Source organism: Carassius auratus, chromosome 27 (assembly GCF_003368295.1).
Source record: "Carassius auratus strain Wakin chromosome 27, ASM336829v1, whole genome shotgun sequence".
NCBI lineage: Eukaryota > Metazoa > Chordata > Actinopteri > Cypriniformes > Cyprinidae > Carassius > Carassius auratus.
Window position 1 is genome coordinate 20576243 of NC_039269.1, and position 22427 is coordinate 20598669.

Consider the following 22427-nt stretch of genomic DNA (forward strand, 5'->3'; position numbering starts at 1 on the left):
CTGGTTTCCAAGAATCCTTCCTCTTGGAGCCAACAATTTTCAATGGTGGAGTACGCCCACAATTCGTTACCAGTATCATCCACGGGCCTATATCCGTTTGAGAGTAGTCCAGGTTACCAGCCACCAATTTTTCCTAGTCTGGTATCTGAAGTCGCGGTTCCCTCCGCTCACGCCTTCGTCCAGAGGTGTCATCGCACTTTGACTAGAGCCAATGAGACTCTACTCCAAGCGGGAAACTCCCTCCAGTGTACAGGAGAATTCATTCCGCCTTCCATGTTTCCAAAATAAAGCTTGTGTTTCATTCCCATATTAATCCACCTGTCCTGTGTCTTATTCTACTCATAATAAAGAGTTTACTTGCATTTTTGCTTCCGCCTCTTGTATCATGACAAGCATAAAAGACGTCTTTCAAAAACATTTAAAAAAATCTTACCAACCCCAAACTTTTGAACAGTAGTGTACATCCATATATTAGACAACCAGAAAATATGTTTGGATCATACTGTATTAGTCGTAGTGTTAGGAGTTTATTAATAGTTTTACTACAGAAGTAACATTTAGTAATGCAAAGATAAAGCATGTGTGGGTTGACTGTTACAGCACTTAAGAGCAGCATCACAAAAACTGTCTGAGCATGCTCAAAAATATTACTTCAGGTACTAAATGAGGCTTCACAGACTGTAGATTATGCATAAACTGTGTATATTAAAAAGTGTGACATTTAGGGGATAATTAATTTATTTTAACAAAATTAAATTTAGTTATCAGAGCTGAACATGATGAATGTGTCAGTCTGTGCATTTCCATCAATTACCTAATTACTTACTCGCACTGTAATCACAAAATATTTTTAGCCATACTTTTTATATGGTCTTTCATGATAACATTCAATTTTAAACTTGTTTCTTATTCCATAAGAAAAAAATAATGGAAAATATTTTTATATGTTCAATATTTTCCCAATATTTTTTTTTTTTACCAGATATTGATTTACAGTTTTAGTTTCACCCAGGAGAAACTCTTAAAGCAAATGAATCCTCGAACCAGGAAGCAATACACTATACTTTAGTTATTTTGAAGGCAGAGTTTTTTTTTACCAATTTATATACATGTAATTAATACATTTCACATAATAAATCTAACTCTGCAATGCTGCAGATTTGTTTTTCTTTTTTTTTTTTTTTGAAAAGAAAAACTAAATGTATGTTTTTTTATAAAGTAATCTGAAATAATTTACAGCACATGCCTTTTCCAGTCAAGTCTTCATAACAGCTGAGTGTACTGAGAGCAGCCACAATCACTTTAGAGCTCCAGCCATCCAGTGGCCAAACGCTTAAAGATCAGCACACTACAGTAAACAGTGACACTATTTGCTGTTCTAAATGTCTTGGACCATGGTTAGAGAATTACTTCAGTTCAATTCCACAAAAGGCCAAAGATCAAAGAACAGGGCTTGATGGTGAATCGATACATGTACATGAACAGACAGTTCTAATCTCTATTGAGCTGTCACATTAGCATCTAACCTTAACTGATCTGCGATTGCACAAATTTAAAGGCACTTCACTTAATACCGATCTCTGTCTGTCACATGCACCTCAATGGACTATGGAGCAAAGAGGTCAACACACATCAGTTGCACAGACCATTAGATACTGTATGTTGCAGAAATATATTTAAAAATTCTGTCATTAAGTATTCTTTCCAAACCCATAAGACCCTTTTTATTAAATCTGACAGCTTTCTGACAGCTTTCTGACCCTCAATAAACAGCAAGGCAACACATTCAAGGACCAGGAAGTTAGAAAGGAGGTAGTAAAATAATAGTAATAATAATACCTTACATTTCCTTACATTTATATAGCGCTTTTCTAAGCACTCAAAGCGCTTTTACATTTTCGGGAGTATCTCCTCATCCACCTCCAAATAGTCCATGTGACATCAGTGGTTCAAACATAATTTTATGAAACTTGGAGAATACTTTTTGTGCACAAAGAACACAAAAATAATGACTTTATTCAACAGTTTCCTCTATTCCATGTCAGTCTTTGATGTATGAAGATAAATGACGGTCTTACAGGTTTGGAACCACATGATGGTGAGTCATTAATGACAGAATTTTTGGTTGCACTTTATTTTACAGTACGTGTACTAACATGTACTTATAGTGTACTTACAGTGTACTTATCTAAGAAAGTTCTGGTAACACAAGGTAACTACAATGGGGTAGGGTTAGGTTTAGGGGTAGGTTCAGGGTTAGTACATAGATATTACATAGTTATTGTTATTACTATAATAAGTACATAGTATTTACATGAGGAACAGGACTGTAAAATAAAGTGCTACCGAATTTTTATTTTTGAGTGATATCTGTAAGTATTATGAATGGACATGGACACATTTTACTAACTCAGGTATGATTTTCCCCCCAAATATGTAAATTTTGCTTTTAAATTTGTAAACATTTTAACAGAACTTTCTCAATTTTTAGACAATTTCCTGTGTATATATGCTGGAATAGATCAAGCTCTTTTATGCATTTGAACACACCATTTCTATTAATTTGCAGGGTATATTATATTTTATTTTATTTTATTTTATTTTATTTTATTTATATTATATTATATTATATTATATTATATTATATTATATTATATTATATTATATTATATTATATTATTAAATATGGAAACAGTTTAATTATACTCAATATGATTTTTCTCCAAGTATGTACATTTTAAATGTATGAACATTTGAATTTTTCTCCATATATATATGGTGGAATGTTGGAATAGATAAAGCAATATACATCAGTTATATAAAAAAATATCAGTTATACAAACATTTTATAATATTTTTATTACATTATCCTTTCTAATATTATGTCAAATTAAGCTTTTACAAAGACATTTTTAGAGTCAATATAAATATTTAAAAAAAAAAAAAAAAAAAAAAACATTTAATACTTTTTTACATTAGCCTAACCAGTCTGTTTGGTATTATGTCTGCCTTTTCCTTCATTCAGTTTCTGTGGTAATAATTAAACTAATCTTATGTAATCATTCCCCTGTAAACAATAATTATTGTCAAGAACCCCACTGTGAAACTTTCTTTTGGGGAGACCCATATACTTAAAACAAAACAATTGATGCCATGTTAGCATAAACAAACAAATCTGGTGAGAAAACCACACCTCTTTCTCTCTCGTTGGCTTTGTGATGGATTGATGGAGCATGAGTGACCCCAAACACACTTTGTAAAATGTCCTCTGACAAAACACACTGACTGTTTATGGGCCTCTGAAATCTGAGAAGGAGGACCACATATCGTCCTCACCTGTATAGCTCTGGAGCTCACGCTGAGAGGGACGTGAGTGACAGCTGATGCTGCTCCTTCATGTGCCAACCAGAGAGCAGCCTACTGAGTGTCTTGCTAATTAGCTTGTGTCTGACCATAACGTTTTAATATGCCATCGTAGTTATGCTATCAAAAGAATGGCTGACGCTTGCATAATTTCCACCTTCATTTATCTCACAAATGATGGATAACATTGGAGGGAACATAAAATCATCCATTTTGAGTCAATACACACTCTTAAAAATATTAATATCTTAAAATAAAATATCTTAGAAATATTCATTCTAAAAATAATTGTCCCATATGACAGCATTCTCCACAAGAATAAACAAACACTTTTACTCTCAGCAGATGAAGATCAAATTATAATCAAATTATTAATGCCTTCATTATTAAGGGATTAGTGGTATCTGTTCAGCTTTATGAATAGTATGTTCCAGTAAAGAACATCCTGTCCCATATCTGATAAATAATGGAGAGGTTCTTCAGCGGGAATGACTCAGTTGACTGCGAGGTGTGGTTCAATAAATGCACTTTAATATTTTTGCCTTGTCCTCTATTTTGTTGCATGATTCAGTCAATATGAGCTACTTTTTCACTAGCTCAAATACTGTATAATTATGTATAATAGAGAAAAATCTGTTTGCCAGTAGGTGGCAGTAACAGTTTGCTATCACAAGGTGGAGTATTACCAAAAATCCACATACACATCCACATCAGCTGTCAATGTGTGCAATATTCATGGGCATATTCGTTCATTTTACTTTCATCCAGGTAGGGAAAATTTGAATTTTATATGTGTAAAATTAATGCTGTAACCATAACTTACCTTTAGGGATAGTTCACCTAAAAATGAAAATTCATTTCATGAAGCTATGAGAATACATTTTGTGCTCAAAGGGAAAAAAATAGCAACTTTATCCAACAAATCTTCTCCTTCGCATCACCCTCTGGCACCATTTTGGAGAGTACGACACGCATGCATTATTTACATGCAGGAAAATTTCTATGTGGCCTAGTGGTTAGAGCGTTTGACTTCTAACCCAAGGGTTGTTGTGGATTCGAATCTCAGTCCGGCAATACCACGACTTAGGTGCGCTTGAGCAAGGCACTGAACCCCCAACTGCTCCCTGGGTGCCGCAGCATAAATGGCTGCCCACTGCTGTGTGTGTGCACTTTGGATGGGTTAAATGCAGCGCACAAATACTGAGTATGGGTCACCATGCTTGGCTGTATGTCACTTCACTTTAAAAGCAGAGGCATTCATTGTGATACTCTCCAAAATAGTGATTGATGGTGAAGCAAAGAAGAATTTTTTAATACAGTCACACGAGACACTGAACATGAAAAATTTCTACTTACACCTACAGTCTAATATATCACATACAGTATATATCGATTTGTCAGACTCTGGCATCTTTTCAAAAACATAATAGGCTACATACAAAATGTCAAAAGATGTATAATCTGCTCTTTTGGGTCACGCTGATCTTTTCTTGTTCACACAGATTTTCACCAAAATTAATAAAGAAAATAGAACGAAAAGTGTAGTGTGGCTGGCCACAAATCCAACGGAGTCAACCATTGATGCTTGACCTGTTAACTGTCACCCCGTCCCGTATATGGAACGCCTATGTTTACTATACTATACCTTCACTATATTACAATTAAATCCTAATCTAATCATGACAAACTATGTATTGTTGGAAAGTTCTTAGACTTCTAAATAGATATTTTACCAATCTTTTTTGTAAAAAAATGATGTAGGAAGGGTAATAGATTAATTTATGGCAAGAGTGCACCTCAAAAACCTACATCATAACAGGAGTTCTGACCTTTGTCAAAAAAAAGTTTCTTTATTGCCTTTTTCTCTATCACACTTTAGAAATCATCAGAAATTATATATCACTTGAAAACTTAAAAATCTCAGAATTCATCCTTTGAAACCCATGGTACATCAAAGTCATGTTACAAAATGTTTTCAGTCATGAATTACAAAGGCGGCCCTTCAATCCTATTAATCCATCAGTCTGATTTCATATGGATTGACATGTATAGCTAATGAGAGGTATAAACTCTATCGCATCATCAAGTGTAGATGGACAGACAGTAAACCCACAGATGGGAACATGTGACAGGCAAGTGTCTCTTTGTGTATTATAGAGGGCAGAGCCCAGCTGGTGAGTTTAACGTGTTAGATGACCTTTCCCCAGCCTCCCTGATGAGAAGCAGCTCTCAAGAAATGGCAACGTGACTCTAAGCTGCTGTCTTTATGTATACTTGTCTAAGCATGACTCAAGGCCGACTTATGTAAAAACACGACAGTCACTTGTAGCATTGACATATATCAGAAGCAACAGTTCATATACACCTATACACCAAGATACACCTTTTTTATGTTTACTGAGAAAATTGATTCTGTGGTGACGTAAATACTGTCAGGGTTTGGCAAGGGAGGAACTCAGGTGCAAACAGGCATCACACCACAACGGGGTTAATTGATCACAAAAGGGAAAAACAAAACCCACAAGGGGGAAAACAACGACTAAGGCAGAGACTAATAACTTAACAGGACTAGGTAGACACGATAAACAAAGACTCTTAACACAAGAACACTAACTCTACAGATAAACAATCACAAGCTAGACAACATATCTTCAAAGGGTAACAATATAACATTCTCACAAGGAGACATGTAGAAACACAATGAACTGCACAAGACAGAGCACACTAGGGGATATATATATAAGAAGACTAATCAAGACACAACAGGTGGCACAGGTAAGGCAATCACGACATAACTAGGATAACAGGGGGGGGGGGGGGCAAGGGAACGAGACAACACAAGCACATGGCCCAAAGACAAGGCCATGTGCTTGTACACAAAACACAGGTCTGCCTCAAGACTAGGAAAAATTCAAGGACACGAGGGCAGAATCATGACAGAGGCCAGATTATTCTGTTGTGAGGAAAGAGGACCAGAGAGAGCAATTCGCGGAGCAGATACAGTCTTTAATGAACTAAACACAGGAGCTTGAGAATACTTGTAAAAACAGAAAGAGTCCCAAAGGGAAAAACTGAACCCGGCCGCCCAGGCGGATTCAGTACGGTGGACAGCTCCGCAACAGCACAGCAGAGAGAGATCGGCAGGTCAGGAGACGAGCAGCGGCAAACCTCTAGGCTCACACTTTCGGCAACCCCAAACAGACAGGACTAGGACTAAGACAACTAACAGAGGATAAGACATACAGGGTTAGTGATCTTTTGAGGAATAATATGGCGAGGCAGGTAGGGAGGAGAGGGAAAGAATTAGGAGTGCTAATCAAAGGAGAAGAGGAAACAGGTGTGGGAAGCCAAGCGCAACGAGTAGCGCAATGAGGAGCAGCTGAAGGAGAATAACGGCAGAGGAAAGGTGAGTGCAGAGTAGGAGAGGAGGAGGGAAAGAGTCTGAGAGAAAAGGGGAGGGGGAAAGGGAAAGAGAACCAGGATCATGACAAATACTACAGAAAAAACAATCTAATTTCTACATGAAACGTTAGTTCAGGCAGTAATTAAAAAAACGATGTAAATTCTATATTAATACTCAATTCAAGCTAGAAATTAAAGCATGAATACCAACCCGATTCCAAAAAAGTTGGGACACTCTACAAATAGTGAAAAAAAGGAATGGGATCATTTACAATTCACATAAACTTTATTTTATTCACAATAGAATATAGATAACATATGAAAGTGACGTGACATACAGCAAAGTATGGTGACCTATACTCAGAATTCGTGCTCTACATTTATCCCATCCAAAGTGCACACACACAGCAGTGAACACACACAAACCATGAACACACACCCGGCCTGAGACTTGTACCACAAGCTATCAAATGTTGAAAGTGTGACATTATGAAATGTCATGCCAAATATTGGCTCATTTTGGATTTCATGAGAGCCACACATTCCAAAAAAGTTGGGACAGGTAGCAATAAGAGGCCGGAAAAGTTAAATGTACATATAAGGAACAGCTAGAGGACCAATTTGCAACTTATCTCTTATAGATTATAAGAGAAAGAGATTATAAGATACTAAGCTATAAGTAGAAGTGCAAAAAGAGCCCTCATGTGATAATATACATCTGCTTATATTCCCAGATACTGCAATTATTTTGAAAAGGCCACAAGTGAACAAGGAAGCAGGTAGTAATTTTTGCAGGTAGCAAAAAAAATGATCTGTATTAAGAATTTCACTTGAATTTGAGAATTTGACTTGCTTCTAGCATCAGATAAAGGCTGCAAATCACTGCTAGTTTTACTTGATCTTAGTGTTGTGTTCGACACCATAGATCATGATATACTCATAAATCGATTACAAAACTATACAGGTATTCAAGGACAGGCTCTAAGATGGTTTAAATGCTACCGATCGCTACCATTTTGTTTATTTAAATGGGGAGTCATCTCATTTATCACCAGTAAAATAAGGAGGGCCACAAGGATCTCTCCTAGGTCCTCTTCTATTTTCAATATACATGTTGTCCCTTGGTAATATTATTAGAAAATACGGGATATGTTTCCACTGTTATGCTGATGATATTCAAATAAATATCTCAACGAGAGGAGATGAAACTTCAAAATTATTTAAGCTACTACTAAATATTGTAGAAACTTAATTTCCTGTAAAGTTGCTTTGCAATGATTTGTATCATAAAAAGCGCTATACAAATAAATTTGAATTTAATATCTTAAATTACTTATTAATTTAGATCAATGATGCCAAAACTGGATGTTCTCTCAAAACATTGTCTAATTGGCGCCTTGCTAGGAAAGCACCATGAATTATTTTAAACACGTTTAATATACTTCAATAGAGATGTAATGCAGTATTTACTGTACATGCAGCCCATGGCCCCGATTCTAATTTTTGGCCCTAGTTTTGGCCTCTGACTTAATAAACACACAGTCCAGACTCAAGCCACGTTGCGCATATTTCACATTTATTTCACACCTGACAAAGTGTTAAGTGTCCACAGACATTAGAAGACACAGGTCCAACACTCAAAGAACTTGAGCACTGAGTACACTACAGCCCATTCATTATGGTATAAAGTGGTTACAGCCAAGTGTGGTAGACCACACCTGGGTCTATATACAGAGCAAATCAACAGAAATATTGAAGCAATTGCAATACAGTAGGTACACTTAGTTTATATTGAGTTCCTTCATTTTTTTTAATTTTGAATATTTGGATGGATGACACATGTTTATTTGAAATGATGATCGGACAGACGTGGTAACAGAAAGGATTGATTGAGAGTGAAAGAGAGAAAAAGAGACACACTTTATCAACTACAAACCTTAAAAATCTTGTTTATCTTCAATATATATGTATGTTGACAAAGTCTAGTTGAATGCTTTGTTTTTCAGGGCACCATGTCAATGCAAACACCACATGCTCAGTCAAATGTGATCTTTCAGTTTGGTCAAATAATACAAATGAATATATTATCTTTATGTAAATGCTACTCTTATACTGTATGTAAGTAAATGAGATACATTTGATACGCTTAATTTAAAAGCTGAATAAATATGTACAGCATGCTATCATATATAGCATTATCAAAGACAGGAATGGATAAAAAAAACGTCAGGGCACTGTATGACTGTCAATATTGTCCAAAACCAAAGCATCCGTCTCTAATTTACATTTCAGATCCATATTCCATGTAAGAGTCTATCAAGGCATACTTATACAGCTGCTAATGAAGAAACCATTTTGAGAGGTAAAGACCAGTACTGCTGTACTCTTTCGGCTACGTTCACAACTACATGTTGCTGCTACGATTGTGCTCTTTGGGTTGGCTGGCCCATGGCACAAAATATCAATCCTCTTTCATAATAACTGTAACAGCAACATGAGCAGAATGCTAAATGGCTGACTGACCAATAGCATGAGCTTAAACCAAGCCAAAAAAGAGATTAATACACGGCCTTGGGTAATACCTCTTAAGATGTAACTGTAATGACAGTTTCCTATGCTTAGTATATGCTGTCTTCATAGTTTCAAGGCAAAGGGAGGAGCAAAAACCAGGTGTATGTGTATATGCTTATTATAACTAATACATCTAACAAAATAATGAACCGTTTAGCTAAGCTAAATAAAAATTACAATATTGGTGATCATGAAACATTTGGTAAAAGCTATAAGACGTTGTGTTACATATTGGAACACTAAAACTGGATCTTCTCTTACAAGACTTGATCTTATTGCTGCTTCACTAGAAAGCACTGTGTAAGAGGTCTAAATACAGATATTCAATATATTATAACATGTAAGGCTGGGATGAGCTGAACGTAGCAGTTACAAATGAGGAACAATGATGCAATTAAGCTACAGAAATGTTGTGCATAATGTTATTTGAAATATGTGATGTAACCGAAATAATGTGATGTATTTGCGTTTAGTGTAATTTTGCATTACAGCTCTCCAATTTTGTGCACAAATAATGAAAAGTTGTAAATAAAAAAAGATTAAAGAAGCGTATTCTCTTAGCAGCAGAGCTCTTGTGCAAATTAACCAAAATGAACCTGGTAAATAAAGCTCATCATCAAAAGTGCAAGGTGAAAAATTATTTTGTAGCACACTACAAATAATGACTTCTTAAAAAACTATGTTTATAAAACATACAATGCTTAATAAATAAGTAAACGTAAAGATGTAATGTAAAAAAAGACATTACAGAGTAAAATAAAAAACACAAAAACTTCAGTATGGTAGACGCTTTGTAATTTTCCAATGCTGATTTTTGTCAGAATAATGGACATTTACCTATATTTTAGTCTAAAATCCATTGCAATCTTCTGTCGTCCACTGCATAAAAGGTGACCTCAAAATAAGCTCTGCATTCCTTCAAGAAGCACAATGATCATGACTGATCAAAACCAAGAGGCAACTACTGAAGCCCAGGTAAAAGCACTTAACATCTACTCTGCAGAAGCACATACACAAACAGAGCATTGAGTTGCATTTACAAATGAACTAAGAGTAGGGCCGTGTCTAAGATGCTGTTTTGCCATTCTAGCTTGTAGCTATGTTAGCGGGAAATGCTGAATATATTTCAGTGTTGTAAATTTACACTAAATATGGCTGACACGCACACATAAACACACATACTCTGTGAAGCCAGGCCCACAGTCTATTGTTGGCATGGACAGACAGTGGGGAATGCTGGGATGGGCAGGCAAGAGGCAGCTGTGATGACATGGGGATAGGGCACTTATGATCACATGACCTAATTACATCACAACGGCCTGTTAGCTATCTGTTTGTTGTTTCAGCCAGAGAAAAAAACTCTTTCACATCCTCATCGGTCCTGATTTTCTCCTGGAAAGCTTAGACCTGTGAGTAGAGAGAGAGATTAGGAGAAATTCAGCAATACCATTGATCATGAGCAGTTATAGCTGTGGTTCTCAGCTGCTGAGCTGCAACCCAAAAAATGGTCCAGAGTCTGTTTTGATATCAAAGATCTTTTGTCCAATCTAACATTGACATTTTGGTTCAAATTATTGGTAGAATTAGGCACATGCCAACACAAGAGTGTTATTTGAGTATTATTTATATGCTACTAGATATTTATTTTTTATTTTGAATCAGCTTTTGTTTTTATATTTTCATTTAAAATTTAATTTTAGTTTTTTTTTAAATATGTGATATAACCTAAATAAAATCCCCCTCATCCAATGGTCCAAATGTACTGATGTATTTGCATTTAGTGTATCAATAACATGTAATTTAACATCACTGCTCTCAAATTTTGGGTACATTTTGGGTGAGTGAGAGAGAAATTTATAAACAAAGAAGCTTTACATTTACATTTACTTATTTAGCAGATGCTTTTATCCAAAACGATTTACAAATGAGAACAATATAAGGAATCAGACCAATGAGAGAACAAGTATACAAGTGCCATGACAAGTCTCAGTTAGTCTAACACAGAACATGTAGTTATATATATTTTTTCAAGAATAGAATAGACAATAAAAGATAAGTGCTAGTATTAGTTGGTCAAGTGCTGGTGAAAAATATGCCTTTTGAAAATGAGTAAAGAATCAGATGTTCGAATTGAGATTGGGAGGTCATTCCACCAGCTGGGCACAGTCCAGGAAAAGGTCAGTGAAAGTGATTTTGAACCTCTTTGGGATGGCACCACAAGGCACCGTTTACTTGCAGAATGCAAGCTTCTGGAGGGCTCATAAGTTTGAACTAGTGAGTTTAGGTTTATTAGTGCCGCACCAGTGGTCATCTTGTAGGCAAGCATCAGTATCTTGAATTTGCGAGCGGCTACTAGTAGCCAGTGTAACCTGATGAGGAGATACGTGAGTTTTTTTTTTGGCTCCTTGAAGACAACCCTCATTGCTGCATTTTGGATCAGTTGCAGAGGCTTGATAGTACATGCAGGAAGGCCCATCAGGAGAGCATTACAATAGTCCAGTCTGGAGAGAACAAGAGCTTGGACAGGAAGTTGTGTGGCTTGCTCTGACAGGAAGGGTCTAATCTTACTAATGTTGTATAAGGCAAATCTACAGGACCGGGTCGTTGTAGCAATGTGGTCTGTGAAGCTTAACTGATGATCCATCACAACTCCTAGGTTTCTGGCTCTCCTGGAAGGAGTTATGGTTCACGAACCCAGCTGTACAGAGTAGTTGTGAGGAAACGATGGGTTAGCTGGAACCACAAGCACTTCTGTCTTAGTAAGTTGAGCTGAAGGTTGGAATGAGAAGTAGAGTTGAGTGTCATCAGCATAGCAGTGATAGGAAAAGCCATGCTTCTGAATGACAGATCCTAATGACATCATGTAGATGGAGAAGAGAAGTGGTCCAAGCACTGAGCCTTGAGGAACCCCAGTAGCAAGGTGTTGTGACTTAGAAACCTCACCCCTCCAAGTCACCCTGAAGGATCTATCTGAGAGGTAGGACTTAAACCACTGGAGTGCATTTCCAGAGATGCCCATCTTTCTGAGGGTGGACAGGAGAATCTGGATGTTATTTGTGTCAAAAGCAGCAGACAGATCCAGCAAGAAGAGAACTGAGGATTTGGAAGCTGCTCTTGCCAGTTGCAGGGCTTCAGTAACTGAGAGCAGGAAAGTCTCAGTTGAGTGGCTGCTTTGAAGCCAGATTGGTTGCTGTCCAGGAGGTTGTTCTGCACAAGAAACATAGACAACATAGGTTGAACACAACTCGCTCAAGTGTCTTTGCAATGAATGGAAGAAGGGATACCGGTCTGTAGTTTTCTAAAAGTGCTGGATTTAGATGGTTTCTTAAGCAGTGGGCTTACCCAAGCCTGCTTAAATGCTGAGGAATATATACCAGAGTGAAGAGAGGTGTTGATAATGTAAGTAAATGAAGGTATGACTGAAGAAGAAATGGCCTGAAGGAGGTGAGTGGGGATAGGATCAAGTGGACAAGTAGTAGGATGATTGGAAAGGATAAGTTTTGAAACGTCCATCTCTGAGAGTGGAGAGAAGGAGGAGAGAGAGTGTGTATTAGTTGTTATGAAGTTATCATCAGTCTGCTGTATGGAACATTGGTCACTGGTGGTTCTTGTCTTATTGGTGAGGAAAACGGCAAAGTCATCGGCTGTAAGAGGCAATGAAGGAGGAGGGGGAGGAGGACAAAGAAGAGAAGAGAAAGTTTTAAAAAGTGTGCGGGAGTCAGAACAGTTGTTAATTTTGTTGTGGTAGTATGATGTTTTAGCAGTCAAGACATTTGCAGAGAAGGAAGAGATGAGTGACTGATATTCACCGAGGTCGATAGAGTTTCTTGATTTATGCCATTTCCTCTCTGCAGCCCTGAGTTTAGATCTAGGTTTACTGAGAACATCAGACAGCTAGGGGGCAGATGGGGTGGTGGGTGCGGGTCTGGATGACAGTGGGCAAAAGTTGTCCAAGCAAGAGGTTAGAGTGGAGCAAAGAGTGTCAGTAGCACTGTTCGTGTCAAGTGCTGAAAACTGAGAGAGTGAAGTAAGTGAGGATGAAGAAACCATAGAGGATAGGCGAGAGGGAGAGAGTGAGCACAGGTTGTGTCGAAAGGTGCTGTTTCATGAGTAAGTGTGAGGTTAGAAGTTATGAGGAAGTGGTCTGAGGTCTGAGGTGTGCAGTGGAGCAACTAAAGTTTTCTCCATGGAGCAACAGCGTGTGTAGATGAGGTCCAGTTGGTTGCCTGATTTGTGAGTAGCTGTAGTTGACACTCGCTTGAGATCAAATGAGGCAAGCAGAGTGTTGAAGTCAGCAGCCTGGGGTTTGGATGTTTAAGTCACCGAGCAGTACCAGAGGAGTACCATCCTCAGGCAAGTTTGATAGTAACACATCCAACTCCTCCAAGAAGTTTCCCAGTTGACCTGGGGGATGATAAATGACTACAAAGTGGATTTAAACAGGGTGGGTAATAGTTATTGCATTTGATTCAAATGAACTGTTGCCTGTAAGAGATGGTTGAAGATCAAATTTCCATTCTTTTGAGATAAGGAGACCAGTACCTCCAGCCCTCCCGGTCATGCGAGGGGTGTGGGAAAAAGTGAAATTAGTGGAGAGGGCTGCGGGAGTGGCAGTGTCTTCAGGTTTGATCCAAGTCTCAGTTAGGGCCATGAGGTTAAGACCGGAATGAGTTGCAATAGAATAAATTAAATCTGCTTTGTTAAAAGCAGACTGGCAGTTCCAGAGACCAAAGTAAAAGAGAGTAAAGTAGTAGAAGTCAGAGGGACAGGCCGTAGATTATTGGGTTAGGCCTGCCTCTGATGTACTGTACAGTGTGTGCTCTCCAAGTGTAAGTAGTAATAGTAGAGATTTGAAGGCACATAAGCCACGTTTCCACCACAGGAACTTTACCCAGGAACTAGGGACTTTGGACTGGTACTTGGTGTGTTTCCACCACAGGAACCAGGAACTAAATAAAATTCTGGGTAAAAAAATGCCCCTCAGAAAGTCCCTACTGGCAAGGTAGTACTTTTTCAAAGTTCCAGAACTTTTGGGGGTAGGACATGGGCGCTAAACATGCTGATTGGTTGAGTTCACACAGCATTGTGATTTCAACCACAATTTATTTGGATTGTTTTCAAAATATTACTGTTATTGTGTAATGAAATGTAATTTTAAAAGTATTTCAGACGAGAATGTAGTTGTTTAAATCTCAAATCTGCTGTTTATTTATAAAGACAGTGCCTATTTAAAAATGTGTTTCCCAATTTCGGAGATGATCAGCTCCACACGATCAGCGGGAGCTCAGTGATCATGTATCCGCCTAGAGCACTCTCACCTTCTGACATTCGCCGCCGGCTCTGATGTCTCTTTAGTGGTTAAACATAATATATAATTCATTTTGGGTAAATCTAACAGGTAATCTTTGGACTGTATTCAATTTATCTATATGTTAAAATGAAAATAAAAAGAGACAATTGATATAATATTTAGTTTCAGTGTAATGGCTGTTTATATATACACATTTCCTTGAACTAAGTAAATTTCTGTGGCTATTATTATGTTTAAATGAAAAACGAAAGGAGGCAGTGGTATTTGATATCCCATTTCGTTTTATTGTAAATATACAGTGAGGAAAATTACAGTAGCCAACTTGATGTATCAAGTACGCTGCTGTTTGCAGAATTACCGGAATTACGTCATCACGGACATCACACTCCTGAGTTGAATGCGCAAAGTCCAAACTACAGAGGATGCGAGTCCAAAATTTGCGTACTTTGTATTGAGGAACGCGTGCAGACCTACTTCACCAGACTATTTGCCCGTCCCTTATGAAAATTAGCCATGGTTTAATTATAGTAAAACTGTAGTAACCATGGTCTTTTGGTTTTATATAGTTCCTGGGGAAAAAAGTTCCTGGTACAATTGTTCTGGGTAATCTAGGTGGAAACGCAGCAATAGTGAGTACAAACTTTAAGAAAGCTGATTCTCTTAGCAGTGGAGCTGTTGTGCAATGAACCAAAACCGAACCTTTATTTTTCTAATATTTATATTTTATCTTGTTTCAGCTTGTTTCATTAAATTATTTTGAACTATAAAATATTTAAAAACTATATATGTTAGCATACACACACAGAGTTTAACACAGACAGGTTGTGTGCAATGTGATCAAATAAAACATTAAAACAAATATATTAAAAGAAATTGGATTGTTTATTGCAACCACAGTTTTTGTGAGGTGAAATACTGAAATAAAATGGTAATTTTATTTTAAATACCTGATAGTTCCTGCCAGAAGTGGGTTGAATGCGTATAGCCAGTCGTGCATTTCTTTGTCATTGGCTGCTTGGAGGAGAATGTTGCGGTGCTCAGTGCACACTGCAAAAGTGTTAGGAGCCTGGAAACCAAACATAACATGGGTTAACAAAATCAGTGGACAACTATTGCTAGCAGAACACTTTCCTCAGTAATCATGTGTAAAAATAATAAAAAACGGCCTCACCCTCAACATGACTTGCTGATCTTCACTGTACTCCACCTGAGCAGAGGACAGGTTGATGACGGCTCTCTCCACGCAGTCTTTCTCACTGCGGTACAGGAAAACATATGGCCGCCGCACCACAATGTACCGCTTCACCCAGCCATTGGTGTGTGGCTCGAGAAAGTGTAGATAGCCTTTCTTTGACACAATGGGGCTGTAGTCAGGAAAATAGTAGATATGTACCATATTATTTACAGGGGAATCAATAACAAGATACATTAGAATGTTTAACGTTTTAAGGACAGGAGATTTTCAACAGTGGTCTTGAATGTTATTCTGACACCTAGTGGTGCGGATGTTATACAAAACATTCAATCAAATACACCAAAAAGTATGGTTTTTTTTTTTTGCTGCCTGCCTAGACAAAGCTTTAGTGTACTTTTAAAGTCAAAACTGAGTCCAGGCTGTACATTTCCGGAACAGTTTTGGATGCTACCTTATGCGAATCTCCTGGATGTTCGGGATGAAGGTGCAGCTCCTGGGTTTTCTCTCTATAGGGCTGAAGGGGTCCAGATCAGGGCTAGAAGCACCAGAGTTTGCTTCAGCACCTCTGTAAAATCACATAGAACATGAAAGTCCTGTTAGTTGTAAAGTATTTGAGATGTTCTGAGACTGAACAGACCGTAAAGGCTGATTCTAGAGAACTAGTATTATCATGTGGTTTTATTACTAACAGGAACTTTTGTGTTGAAAATACACTGACCTGAGGTCTGGACTGCCATAGTGACCATCCACCAGTGACGGGCAGGTGGAGGAGGGTGTTAAAGTGCTCAGAGCAGAAGAAGAACTCTCTCTTAAAAGTGATGCAGACATCTCTGACAACTAAAAAAAAAAAAAGAGCACCACCAGAAGATAAAGCTGACAACGTAAAAAAATGTCTCATTCATCATATTCCAGAAAACGCCATGCTTACCCTTACAGCATCTATTACACTAATCATGCTGCTCTACTCTAAATGAGTGAATGAGAGAACCTTTTTAAATGCCTTTTTAAATGGCAAAAATATTACATAAGAAGAAAGAGAGAGCGAAAGAGAGAGAGAGATATCTGGTCTGCATGGGCAAGTGAATGAGGCAAGGTCTGGACAGACACTAGGGCAATAAAGGCTCACCTTGCTCTCACTAAGACTGCTGCTCACCTGGCTGTACTGCCTGTTAAAGGTGTGCATGAGCAGTCGCACACACTGAAAAGAGAAAGAAAAAGTAGGAAAATGAAATTAAATACATAAATTAACAACATAAAGGTTTAGCATTTCAGAGTGGTGGTTTTCAATTTAATAAAAGAGCAGCTTACAGTAATAAAAATGTATTACTTAAACTCACCCGGGCCTAATTTTAACATACAGTAGAGACTTAAACAACATGATTTGAAAAACTGAATGTGTCTCAATTAGCTTCACACTGAATTTAAATAATAACAATAATATATTGCAATATTCTTTTTTCAATTGAAATTAAGAAATTCATATTTTTATGTTTTATTATTTTTGTCACTGCAAACAATTAAATAAGGCATCTAAATATTTTTTGTGATTTTCACATTAATATTTTTTTCACCACATATTTCCTACAGAACTTACAAGGAAGAATTACAGTGACTATTGCCCATGAAACTGGCAGTGATATTGAGTGGAAGGAGGTTAAAGAGCTCGTCATAGGTTAGTGCAATTTTTGGAGTATATTGTAAGTATTAAGTAAAATAAATTAAATAAAAAACATAATAGGTCTGAATGCTGAGCTTTGTGGTACTCCTTAAAAAAAAAACTAATTCTTATTCATTATAACTAGTTGAGAAGCAACTGTGTAAAAAAAAAACTTAGGAATATATCTTGAATTAATTCTAATTTGTCTACCCTGTCTTTGTTTTTTAGTTTTTGAATAAAATTTTATCTATACATATTTACACATTAAGCATAAATTAAAAAAAATTAAATTATTAAAGATATCTTATCTGAAACCAAGTAAATAAAACAAGTACATTTATCTTGTCTTAACCTGTTAAATGTCACCCCGTCCCGTATACGGGACACCTAAGTTGACTATCCTATATTACAATCAAATTTAATCTAATCTTGACAAACTATATATCGTTGGAAAGGTCTAAGACTCCCAAATATATATTATACCAATATTGTTTGTTAAAAATTATGTAGGAAAAGTAATAGATCAATTTATGACAAGAGTGCACCCTCAGAAATCTACATTAGCTTTGACCTTTGTTTAAAAAAAAGACTTCCTCGTTACCTTTTTCTCTATCACATTTTAGAAATCATCAGAAGTTATATATCACTTGAAAACATAAAATCTCAAAATTCATCCTTCAAAACCCATTTCAAAATCAGACATTGCATTACCATGTAAATGGCACATCAAAATCATGTTACAAAATGTTTTCAGTCATGAAATATAAAAATTTTGGTTTGTATAATGCACATTCAAGTCTATCTTCAAAAACGTGAGTGACAGTTATCAGGTTAAGGGATAATATTTTTACACCGTGTCTACACCAGACGCTTTAGTTGTCGCATCGTGTCACGAAGCAGCACAACTGTTTCCATCACTGATAATAAATCTGCATATTAGAATGATTTCTGAAGCATCATGTGACACTGAAGACTTGAGTAATGATGCTGAAAATTCAACTTTGATCACGGAAATAAATTATATTTTAAAGTAAATTAAAACAGACAACCAAAATTAGAAATTGAAATAATATCTCACAATATTATAGTTTTTTTCTGTATTTTTAATCAAATAAATACAGCCTTGGTGAGTACAAGAGACTCCATTGAAAAATGTTAAGATGTCAAAAACTTGGCAGTGTGGCAGTGTATGTATTATATTATGTTTGATTTTGTCAAACTGGGCTTTGGTGGGAATAGGCTATCAGTGTCATGTTATGTGGATATAAAGCAGCAACATTCACCTTGGCAGCCAGCTCCCTTTGCCTTTCGTTGGGACTGTCCAGACCCAGACTGACTACTGGGTTGATCATGGGGCTGGAGGCCTTAGGTGAGTCCATCAGGTCTTTGCCACAGAAAGAGTCCTGTCCCAGCAGCAGAGATGCTTCCAGCTTCTCTCTCAGCAGAAGGTAATGCCTGGTCTTCTCCACCTGTAAGCATACACCTCACAATCATTTACTTGACTGAAGACAAGAATCAGACTATAGCCAAAATTAAAAGCCTGTAAACATTCAGATGGTCCATATTTTACCTCTTGTAGAAGGCTAAGTTTCTCCAGCTCCCACTGGTGGTCCAGGATGAGACTGTCGCTGCGAGGCCTCCAACCCGCAAGGTTCTCCTCTCCACGCACATACGCCACTGAGGTGTCCAGCACCCGTCTGCGCCTCCTTTGCATACCTGCACAACCATGGCAAAACAACAAAAATGAATCATACAACTGGGTTAAATCTACATATTTATGTGCTAAAGATAATTTGTACATTTGCATTTGTACATGATAACTTACCAGGACTGCCAATGTCAGCCAAATGGCAAAGGCTTAATTCATACACTCCAGTCACACGGTTACTGAGACAGGAAAGACAAACCAATTACAATGATAGTTCCAAGTGAAAAACAGTTTTTAAATATGAAGTCCTGCGCATTAAAGATTAGAAATAGTGGACTGATTAAATCAATATACATTGAATAAACTCAATCAATCAGTTTACTTGACTGTAAAAAGAGGCCAGCAAACTTTTCTCACCTCTCAGAGGGCCTAAAGGCACCAGTGCTGAAAAGGTTTCGAATGGAACGTGATGCAGGAAGTTTAGCATCTCTTGAGTAGAACACCATGCAAAAGTCCTTAGTGATGACAGTGGGCTGAGTGCAGTTCTCCATCTAAATATTACAGCAACAAGTTAGTGGAACATCATATAATCAAATTCAAACCTCTGACTGTGTAGCTTGAATTTACTGTTACTTTATTTTATACTGCTTCCGATTAGTTCCAATATCTCCCACATTAATAAAATCTCATAATCTGATCACTTCAGTTTTGAAAGAGTCTTCCTCACCTCAAGATAGGCAGAGAGGGTGATGTAAATTTTCTCTCCATATGGAGTGACACGATTCAGCAGGAGGGAGTTGTGCATGGAGCTGTCCCATGCGGCCTCAAAGCGGTAAAATGTCCTGAAAAGTTCCAAAAGCTTTGAGAATTATATCACTGCTTCTATTTTTGAAAGTTTGAAAATGTTACAACAATGACAACAACAACAACAAATATTAAATTAATAAAAAAAAACCTGTATGCTTAAGGAAAAAAACATACCTATGGTCAATTCCCAATGACACTCTGACAGGACACAATAAAGAAACTACCATGTTAGTGAATTAAAAATTTGGTAACCTACTAATTTTAATTATGTCATTAAATAATTAGAATATTAAAAATATACTTACATTTAAATAAATCCATGTGAATTAATTATGGGGGTTTTAGTGTTGTTGGCACACATTTTTCTTAATAATAATAATTAAGAGTAACTGATTTATATATATATTCATTTAATTGGCATATAATATATATATATATTATACAAATGTGACTCTGGACCACAACACCAGTAATAAGGGTCAAAGGGTATTTTTATTTATTTATTGAGATTTATAGCTGAATAAATAAGCTTTCCTTTGATGTATGGTTTGTTAGGATAGGACAATATTTGTGTGAGATACAACTGTTTGAAAATCTGGAATCCGAGGGTGCAAAAAAAAAAATTGTTGTTAAAGAAGTTGTTAAATTAAAACCTTAGCCATGCATTTTACTAATCAAAAATTAAGTAAAAAAAAAGTATAATAATTTTAACCAATACAATGTATTGTTGGCAATTGCTACAAATAAACCTGTGCGCCTTAAGACTGGTTTTGTGGTCAGGGTCACAAATAATATATGTAATTTATGTAAATACTTTGTTATTGCTAACATTGCGTTTTTATTATGACAACAGCTTTTAAAAGCAGTCTGTTATTGAGAGGAATTGGAGAAAGGATCCGTGGTGTACCTGTCATCATAAGATGGTCGTATGTAGCCTGAAGACAGGATGTTGAGGGACAGGATGTTGGGGTCGATGATAGTTTCATCTGCCTCGGGTGTGTTACGGATACGCCCTAAAAAGAGAACAGAAGAAATGCTGAGTCATCTGAAACTCTGCCTGAACATTCACCATAGCATCTCCATTTGTCCTCTATGCCATTTAGCACTTAATGTGATAGATTCTGATAAACTAAATTAATTAAATTTAATAATTAATTAATAATTAATTAATAAACTATTTTTGAGAGAAAAAAAATAACACTAACCTATGACGAGCTCTTTAACCTCCTTCCACTCAATATCATTGCCAGTTTCATGGGCAATAGTCACTGTAATTCTTCTTTGGATGCCCTGCAAAAAACATGTCAAAAGGGGAAAATTCCTCAATTTTGAATCACAATTTACACTAAAGTTTACAATTGTGAGGTCTGACTGTAAAAGCTTTTTTCACAGAAACTAATACCTTTATTCAGAAAGGAAATATTAAAGTAATCAAAAGTGACAGTAAAGATATTTAAAATGTTTTTTTACAGTGATAACAATGACATGTTTCTTGAGCACCAAATGAGCATTTTAGAATGATTTCTGTAGTATTATGTGACAGAAGGCAGGAGTAATTCAGCTTTGCCATAACAAGAAAAATTAAATTTTAATGTACAAAAATGGAAAACAAATATTATTGTAATAATGTTCACAATTGAACTGTTTATACTTTATTATTTTTATCAAATACATGGGGAGCATTAAAGACTTATTTCAAAAGCATTAATAAATCTTAGCGACCCCCAACTTTAACCATTTACTGGGTTGATAGGGACAGATGGATTCATGTTTACCTGGTGCAACAGGAATGCACCGTGGCAGGGCATTCCACCCCTGTGATCAACAACAGCTGGGATGTAGCTAAAAAGTACACAGGTACAAGGGTTACATTATATATGAATAACCTACCATACATTCAAGCTTCAATGAGTAACTTACTAGGAACTTACTAGGAACAGATATACCACAATGTGTTTTATCAGATACTCACTCTCCATTGGCCTCCAGTTCACAGATCTCAAAGAATGCCATAAGGTCATATTTGCAGTGACAGGGGCCAGCGGTTGAGCGTGTCAGCGTATTCAGTTTAGTGGCAGGCACTGGGGGGAAACAGAGGCAGAGTTCAGACACAGAGACACCACAAGCACTGTATGTACTGCTCAAGAAATGAGACGAAACATCTCCTTACCTGGCTTTGACAAAGGCATAACTCTAGGGAACTGCCTTCTTGTTGGGCGTAATGAACTATAGGGATGGAACATTTTATTTGACATTGTAGGCAAGTAAAAACAATAATAATTATTATTTAAAAAGTTGTATACCTAATTAAGTCTTTACAGAGCGGAGGGAAAGGCTGCTTCTGGTAGTGGCCGAACACCTCAAAAACGATTGGCTGACTTTTGATGTATTCCACGAAAGACTTGGTGACCTCCACGGTTATCTGCAATAGTAGCAAACCGCACAAATTATTTCTGTTAGATTTAACAACTAA

General features: G+C 36.8%; 1 protein-coding gene across 9 annotated transcripts in view; it reads right to left on the reverse strand.

The window, feature by feature from the left end:
- Window positions 1–8319: 8319 nt before the first annotated feature.
- kif1ab (kinesin family member 1Ab) overlaps window positions 8320–22427 on the reverse strand; it is a 32305-nt gene continuing 18197 nt past the window's right edge. For 5 of the 9 annotated variants that reach the window (XM_026206505.1, XM_026206510.1, XM_026206513.1 and 2 more), the window contains 18 exons: window positions 22258–22376; window positions 22125–22180; window positions 21927–22035; window positions 21730–21796; window positions 21160–21244; window positions 20862–20967; window positions 20129–20152; window positions 19875–19989; window positions 19565–19698; window positions 19325–19386; window positions 19070–19215; window positions 18783–18968; window positions 16969–17040; window positions 16561–16679; window positions 16294–16407; window positions 15819–16011; window positions 15595–15713; window positions 8320–10743 (listed from right to left, as the gene is read on the reverse strand). In XM_026206505.1, coding sequence (XP_026062290.1) covers window positions 10701–10743; window positions 15595–15713; window positions 15819–16011; window positions 16294–16407; window positions 16561–16679; window positions 16969–17040; window positions 18783–18968; window positions 19070–19215; window positions 19325–19386; window positions 19565–19698; window positions 19875–19989; window positions 20129–20152; window positions 20862–20967; window positions 21160–21244; window positions 21730–21796; window positions 21927–22035; window positions 22125–22180; window positions 22258–22376 — 1869 coding nt within the window. In that variant the 3' untranslated portion in view covers window positions 8320–10700. The remainder of the gene's footprint in view (window positions 10744–15594; window positions 15714–15818; window positions 16012–16293; window positions 16408–16560; window positions 16680–16968; window positions 17041–18782; window positions 18969–19069; window positions 19216–19324; window positions 19387–19564; window positions 19699–19874; window positions 19990–20128; window positions 20153–20861; window positions 20968–21159; window positions 21245–21729; window positions 21797–21926; window positions 22036–22124; window positions 22181–22257; window positions 22377–22427) is intronic. The other 4 variants (XM_026206507.1, XM_026206514.1, XM_026206512.1 and 1 more) reach the window with 2 other exon arrangements.